This window comes from Montipora foliosa, chromosome 11 (assembly GCF_036669935.1).
Source record: "Montipora foliosa isolate CH-2021 chromosome 11, ASM3666993v2, whole genome shotgun sequence".
NCBI classification, from domain to species: Eukaryota; Metazoa; Cnidaria; class Anthozoa; order Scleractinia; family Acroporidae; genus Montipora; species Montipora foliosa.
Window position 1 is genome coordinate 27,767,008 of NC_090879.1, and position 7,866 is coordinate 27,774,873.

Below are 7,866 nucleotides of genomic sequence, written 5' to 3' on the forward strand. Positions count from 1 at the left end.
AATCTTTTCATGTAATAAGTAATCACATGATTTTTCTCGTGCAATTTGGAATAAATAAGCATTTGTAATTCTTTTTAAAGACGAACAAAATTGCGCAATGTCTGCTACAGATTACTCTCGGCATCGAAAAACGGTGAAGGTTAGGTGCACTTGAAGAAAAGAGGTAATATTTCCTCTTTTGCTTTTTTCCAGCCGCTAAAGAAGAAGCTAAGAAGTTTTTGACTCCGCCGGTGACGCCATCTAAACAAGCTACTACGTCACAACAGTCCACTGCAACACCTGATGACGACAGCAGGTATTCTGCCTTTGCTGATGTGGCAAGTGATGTTTTGCGCATGCGCAAAGTCAAGCAAAAGTTGGACTCTGTTTTGGTGAGCAGAAAGTTTAATCTGATTTCAATTTTGATGTTGCTAGTCGGTCGTCATGTGTCATTATTTTATTCGTCTTTTCTCTCTTCCTTGTAGGAAACACCGTTATCACCAAACTTAATGGAGAGGGCAATGTTAAGAACTCCTGGAGCTGAGAGCTCAACCCCTGGGAGATATGACAAAGTCTCCTACCCCGGATATTCACATCCAGGAAAAAGGCCTGGTAGTGTTACGTTCCAGTTCCCTGAGAGCACTGGCAAAACGTTCCGTCAGGGCATGGGGACAAATGCAAGCCTTTCTACCTGGGGTTCAGACTTCTCTCCGACGATGCACACGCCATACGGTGCATCACCACAAAGCCCATTACAGGTGAGAAGTTGCTTTTTTTTTAAGAGTTGTTAGGAGGTCATTTTATTTTTTGTTATTTGTACTGTACTTGATAAGCTAGTTGCAGTCAACGGAAAACGGCAACAGGCGCAAGGACTACTGAGATATCAAAGCCCTAGGCAGGATTCGAACCTATGACCACCGTAACCCATTGAGCTACAAGGACTTGCCAGACACAGTGTCCCGTTGGTTTGCGGGACCATCGAGCGGGACTGTAAACGACCCAGCACTCCAGGAGTTCTAGTCGTCAAGCAGCTAGTTTATCATCGCTCTCGTGGTTGCATCATACCGTTTAACATCAAAAGTTGCATCATTTACTGTATTTTCTCCGCAGTATCCTTATGACAGACCAATGTCCCCACACGCACAGCAGCACTTCGGAGCGTCAGGCCGATTCGAGTCTCTGAAGATGTTCTCGCAGAACAATAGATACGGAAGCCCTCAATTTGATATGAGTACACAACAGGTTCCTCAATCACCCGGTAAGTGCAGCCATACTTTACGTTGTCACTAACTCTATGAGCGGTTCCATTGACGATTGACGAGTGGCGATCGTTGGTGTGGATGGCCCTTTGGTAAAACGGTTTTACCAATGGCCGCGTTTGAGTTACGAACCAAGATATTTTCTGGTTTGACTCGTCTTTACACTATCACCTGTGTAGCCTAATGTAGATAGGAACGGGGAAATGTTCCCCGAAACGTTCTTGGTACATTTTAGTTCCGATCACGTACTTCAACCGGAAGTGAATTGTTTTCATTCTTATCGTGTCTTAACATTTAACCTTAATGTATATTGTTGGTTATCTTTTCTCTATTAGAGACGATGCGATATGTTCACTTCCGGTTTCCGTCCGAGTCAGCTCGAAAACGTGTCGTGCTTTCGTGCATTCATGATCTTGTATGACGTTATTTCGTTGCGGACGTTTAAAGTAAGCGGATCTCAGTTCTTTGGCCATCCAAAAAAAAACTTCTTTTTTAGAAAATTCACATATTTGGGCGGCATTGCCAATTCTCCTTCGATGTCTCTTTGTAATCTCTTGCCAGGTAAAGAAAATCAAACATTTGTTTGATGAGATTCGTGTCCACTGCTTTTTATAAGCAGGGGTAAATGGATTAATGGAGGGGACTCCATTAATCCATTCACTCCTCTGACGCCCTAAGACTTCCCCAGTTGATGGTAAAATCGTCTGGCGTAGACAGAGTAAAATTTCACTCCCCGGAGTCAATCGGTTAAGTCACTTGTGTCTATAAATACACGATGTATACCTCACAGTATCCCCTTAATTATCGGTTACGAAAACTCTAACTTAGAAATCACACAAACGCCACGTTAACTCTCCTACTTTAAATACGTAGTTGTCGTTTGGACCTAAATTTGTGTCGCTTGTTGGTGTAAACTTGTTAGCGTATACTTTGCGAGTTGTCACTTCTTAATGACTCATTTGATATACAATTTAGCATTGTTCTCAAAAACGATTTTTTTCCGATTTCCAATTCGGTCTGGCTTAAGAAGACCGACGAATATCCTCCTGTAAGTGAGAGAGGTGATTCACTATTTTGTTTGCCTGCGTGGATGTTATCTTCAGCGTTTCTGATCATCATCTTCGAGGAAGTAATCTTTTGACTTTCCTTTACTGTTTGCAGGGAAAACATCATGGATAAGGAAGCCTTCCTTGAGCTTAAACATCGCGGACTCTCCGGGACCTTTGGTTTGTTGGTCTTTTTATATTGTCTTTGTTTGAATGCGCTTAATGTGATGTAATATGCGATCAGATTGAATCATCGGAAGAATGGGGAAAGCGATGAGAGACTGGTGATGGTACCTAATTTCTCCGCATTTTTCCTCCTCATTCCGAACATCTTTCAATCTAATCGCCTGAAAAGCTAGAGTTGATGCCTCCTTTAGAATGATAGTCATTCACTCTTTTTTTCGTAATATACGCTTATTGCCTTCTGGGTAACTTCAAGGTTAAGCGAGGTTAAGCGCTGACTGATGTTATATTACGTTTTACGTAACAGACGAGGAAGGCAAGGGAGGGGAAAAAAGGGAGCGGAAAATGCTGTCTTTGTAAACATGTATTCAATAAGTAGATTCCATTTTGTCGTAGGTCAGCACAGGTAACGTCAAAATGGGGTCACTGTGGTGTATGGATGGGATGCTTAACAGCATTGAATATGGTGGGTTTTTACAGCAAAGAAACAGATGTCGTCATCTGTGCGCCCGTTTCTATTTAATGACGTCATCTCGCGCCAGTTCTCTGATGGATCGTCGTTTACAACTAATCAAAATGCGCGCACTATTCATGTCATTTTACAATACGTGGGAAGATTTTGTCGGCTAGTTATCTCGATCAAAGGCTGGCCACATCTCCCAACCCTTGTTTATAATCTCTGTCGATTATAATTCTATTTTTTCCTGGAGGGACCTCGAGTCCTTTTTTTTTTTTTTTTTTTTTTTTTTACCCTGCACCTGAACCTCTGTCCAAAACTTGTCTAAAGTCAAAGAATATTTTGTGTTCATTTCATCTCTGGTATTTTGTAGAGTGTGTCACAGCTTGGTGATGCTAAACCAAGGTTTAGCTTCTCGGATTCCCCAGCAAATCATCTTCTACAACAGACACCGCAAGCCAGGAAAAAGGTACGGATTAAATCGTACATGCTTAATTTCACTGATTACAGCTGACATTTTTTGGCTCATGTGTTCCCGTGAAAGGAATGATGAATGAAAGAACTTTCAGTTGGTAGATCATTACTTGGGTCAATTTTCGCTGGGTACATGCCGCTGGCCTCTCAGAGCCCCTACCCCCCTTTATAGGCTGCGGCCGCGTCTCTTCGGTGGGTAGGTACTTGGTGTCTCTTTTTCTATTGTTTCAAATTTTTTTAAACAAGGTATAAAACGTTCAGTAATTATACAATTACCCTAACTTAACCCTAACGCTAACCCTAATCCTAACCCTGAAGGTTTTACCGTGTTTAGCTAATTTTATGCAATAGATAACCACCACTAAATGACAAAATACACCACGTATCTTCCCTTCGGTGTTAACCGGCTGGCGACCCCATTCTAGTAACTCGGAACTCTGTCGGGAACTCTGTCGTGGAAATGCGACGACCCCATCCAGCGGCACATCTTCATTCCAGTGTTTTTGTCCTGTTTAACAGGTTATCGCTTTGTATCCGTACGAGGCAAACAGAGCGGACGAGCTCACCATTCAACCAGGTGACGTCATCACGGTGCTGTACATCGACAATGAAAACTGGCAGATGGGCGAACTGGCTGACGGGAGACAAGGCTATTTCCCATCAAATTATGTCACGGAGCAAGGTAGGATTTGTTGTTGTACGCGAGCGAACAATCGAAGGGTCAGGGAATTTTTGACTCCGATTGGCGATGAATTTACTAGTGATGTTCTGAACGGTTTTTTTTGGCAAAAAAAAAAAAAAAATTAAGCCAGCCACTTAAAGATAAGCATCACAAAGCATTGGTGAGTCATCTTACGCGCATGCGCGAGTTCGTCAGAAACCTTTTGAAAACGTCGGCCCGATTTTGTTCAAATACTGTCGACGATAAGAGTAACTTATTTCACCTTATTGAATCGACTTCCTCGTCAGAAAGTTGACGCATTTTTTGTTGTTGTTTTGAGTTCGTCGTTTGGCCTATATCGTTTCTCAACGCAACGCTCGCATTTATAACCCAAATTCTCCACATCGGAGATTGATGTACGGTTTGTAGCAGCAATACATCAATTGATCGTGAATAGCATAAAGAGATTGTGAGTGTCATTTGTCTCTTGACACCCTTCATGGTAAAGCATCCTGCTCATGTTAACCCACTAGACTTCTAGTCGCATGACACTTCCACCACCTCCTTTGTCCGTCCCGTTTTTCGACATGCTGCACTCAAATAAAAAGCGCTTTGTAACACCAAGATGAGCATAAACATATTTGGCTTCACAATTCTTGTAGAGGAGCTGGGATCTGAGGCTGACTTGAAAGAAACTACCGAGGAAACGGCAGGAAACTCTGCCAGGCAAGAACCAAAGATCAACAAACAGGTTAGAGGCAATCGTAATATTGGTCTTCGCTGGTAAGTCCCCAGAAGTCACAAATTGCCCAGCATCCAGAAAATTTTGAAGTGCTACTATGTGTTTGCTGGACACCTGCGGATCCACTCGGCTATCGCCTCGTGGATCCACAGCTACGTTGACAATGTTATGACGAAATTCATGATCAATAACAGGACAGACGCATGAAAAACTGACATCAATTTGTTAATTCAAACCCGGCGAATTTTCGCTTTGATTCCCAGATGACAGCGGTTATAACCAAGTCAGGTGATCTTAGGGTTGTATCCGGACCAGAAGATAACAGCGATGTGGAGAATAAACTCAACACAACGTAAGAATTTCCCGAGCCTTGTAACCATTATAAAACTGTTTGATAAGTGTTATTGTTGTATCATAAGCAATGAACTTTTGCCGGAGTTCGCGCGTTGACTCTTGTTAGGGAACTCAAGTGATGACGGCGTCGACCCGAACAATTACGGAAGAGAAGGGTTTATAAACGCGCACCATTCACTTAGGATATGTAGAGGAGCTTAAGGCCGGGACACATTAGGCGATAAGTGCGGCTGCCACACGTCGCGGGGACAAGTCGTCGCAACAATTCGCCTTGTGTGACATGGTTAATTTTATGAAAAGCGTTGTCGCACCGTGTGTACCCTTCCGGCAACAAGTCGCTGCGACAAAATATAAATGAACCAATGATAGAGCGTCATATGGTCTGCCATATTGAATTAGCAAACTAGTTCCCATTCTCTCTTATACGAGATCACTGCGTGTACACCGAACAGAGGTGGTGTCGCGGCGACTTGTTTTGCAAGTAGTACACGCGGAGCAACTTGTCGCAGAGACCTGTAGCTGTGACTTGTCGCCTATTGTGTTCCGGACTTAACAATCCAAGATAAGTTTTCTGAATTTTCCCTTGGAACTGCTACGCCATTCCGAACGACTTGGAATCATGATTGCAATAGGAGAATCTTTGTTTACATATTTTGCCCCATTAGTCCAAGGCCCCATGGCGTTGCCATAGTCATCGTCGCGCAAACTCTGGTCTGCCTGGGTTTCTTGGGTTTAAGCTTTCATAGCTAGTGACTCACAAACGTTAAGGACGGTGCCTTCTAATTCAAAGGTATTTTTTCGCGGTTTATAAATATGCGGGAAAGGTATAAGTGTTATTGAAATCCGAAAAGGAAATTGGGGGTAACCACGCATTTTTCAAAGATAATTAATCAACAATTTTTGAAAGAAGCTTTAAAATACAAAGCATTGTATGGCGTTCTTTTCCAAGTTACGCTTAATTATCTTTGAAAAATGCACGGTTGCCCCCAATTTTCTTTTTGGATACCAAGAGCACTTGCTAAGTTCTGCTTTCTCCGCTTAGTTAAACCGCGCGAAGATATCGCTGTATTATTATTAAGCATCACCCATAGGAAACCCGAGTTTCTCAAGATGCGCAGAACGTATGCGCAATAACAATAGTAGGCACCGTCCTTAAATGGCGTGTTCTTCTTTCAGAGCACGCCACAGAAGAAGGCATCGGGAAAAAGAAAAGCAACAGCAAGCTGACGAAACTTCGAAGAAAAAGGCGTCGCCAACAAGAACAAAACAGAGATGACACCGACCGTGTTTTGTTGTTTTCGACTTTTCTTTGCGGCAATGCAGCATGCAAACCTGAGGAATAAAAACTTCATTTAACTTACAAGTGAACACGGAAACCTGGCAAATTTTGACATTGGGCCTTTTTGCTGTACGTGATCATGCCTGGTGCAGCAAGTGCGTTGTAGAGAAGTTTAAGCTTTTATTTGTTTTTTTCAATATTCAGTTCCACAATTTAGACCATAAAGCTATTTTGCTAGGCTACTGATAAATTTTCAAACAGGCTACACCAAACTTCAAATTCACATGACAGTTTTCTTGATTTTCAGTTCAATATACGTGTATTATAACAAATTTACTTAAAGCTATTTTTTAGTAATACCGATCGCAATAAAATGTTGTAAAAGGAGGTAAATTAAATTGATTCCGGTCGTAGTCAATAAAGTCGTCGATTCTTTCACTTTCGCACATGTCTTTTCTTGATCAATGGATATGGCCTAAAAAAAAATGCATGTAATATTAAAATCAACGTTTTGAATTTGAATAGGTCTCGATTATCTTCCAATTAATCCATTAAATTAAGGCCTCACAAGCCATTAGCTTCTCTCTGGTACCTTGCCAGGCAGGATATTTTCGGGACCAAAACTCGATCTGTAAAACCTACAATGAGTTGTTTGTCCCCAGTATTTTTGGTGTTCTAAAGACCGACGTCCTTGAAGTTTTGAAAAAATTACCATTAGAGTTCAGTTATGCTCAGCAAATTCATTCTTTGGAATAAATATACTGGGTGGGGGAGGCTGGGGGATTTTCTTTTGAGTATGATTTTTAGGTATCGGTATTTGAAATAAGTCTTTGAAATCAGTCTTTGTACAAATGCCGATAGCACAGGATCCCTCAGTTGAATTTTTTCCCGAGGTTACTTATGCACGATTTTCTTTTCTCCCACTTTTCTTTTGAAAGATTTTTTTTGCCTTAATAGACCATTTTACAGTTGTGTGCTTAGTTACCTGGCCTATGAATGAAATTGAGGCTAGAGTTGATCTATGGTTTAATAGAAACATCATTGCTTTTCTTATGTAAATTCCAGCTAATTAGCATGCGAATAACATCATTAACATGAGAAAATCAGGGAGGTCTGTTTCATCACAAGGTCAACCCCAACTTCCCTTTCATTTAAAGGCCTGGGGCCGGTTCCTGGAAGGTGCAATAACTGTATTCCGGCCCAGGGATAAATGTGCCTTATCCCGGCACCAAGCAAGTAAGCACATAACTGTAAAAAGATCTATCCTGTAAATCTGCTGACAAAACTGTCTTTGATATGGACAGCTGATGCTATTGATGAATTTATTTTATATCGGATCCTCTTTGGCAAGGAACGATATCTGCGTGAGTTATGCATACTTTTGACGTATGAACAAAAAAAATGTGTATTCCACTTCGTTCCCAGGTCCTCA

The 7,866-nt window shown here is 41.7% G+C and overlaps 1 protein-coding gene across 1 annotated transcript in view; it reads left to right on the top strand.

The window, feature by feature from the left end:
- Window positions 1-6,877, top strand: part of LOC137975252 (jouberin-like) — a 38,734-nt gene extending 31,857 nt beyond the window's left edge. Inside the window, exons 27-35 of the mRNA XM_068822335.1 lie at window positions 193-371; window positions 465-737; window positions 1,090-1,237; window positions 2,400-2,464; window positions 3,298-3,393; window positions 3,918-4,080; window positions 4,722-4,810; window positions 5,065-5,153; window positions 6,332-6,877. Coding sequence (XP_068678436.1) covers window positions 193-371; window positions 465-737; window positions 1,090-1,237; window positions 2,400-2,464; window positions 3,298-3,393; window positions 3,918-4,080; window positions 4,722-4,810; window positions 5,065-5,153; window positions 6,332-6,431 — 1,202 coding nt within the window. The 3' untranslated portion in view covers window positions 6,432-6,877. The remainder of the gene's footprint in view (window positions 1-192; window positions 372-464; window positions 738-1,089; window positions 1,238-2,399; window positions 2,465-3,297; window positions 3,394-3,917; window positions 4,081-4,721; window positions 4,811-5,064; window positions 5,154-6,331) is intronic.
- The last annotated feature ends 989 nt before the right edge of the window (window positions 6,878-7,866 follow it).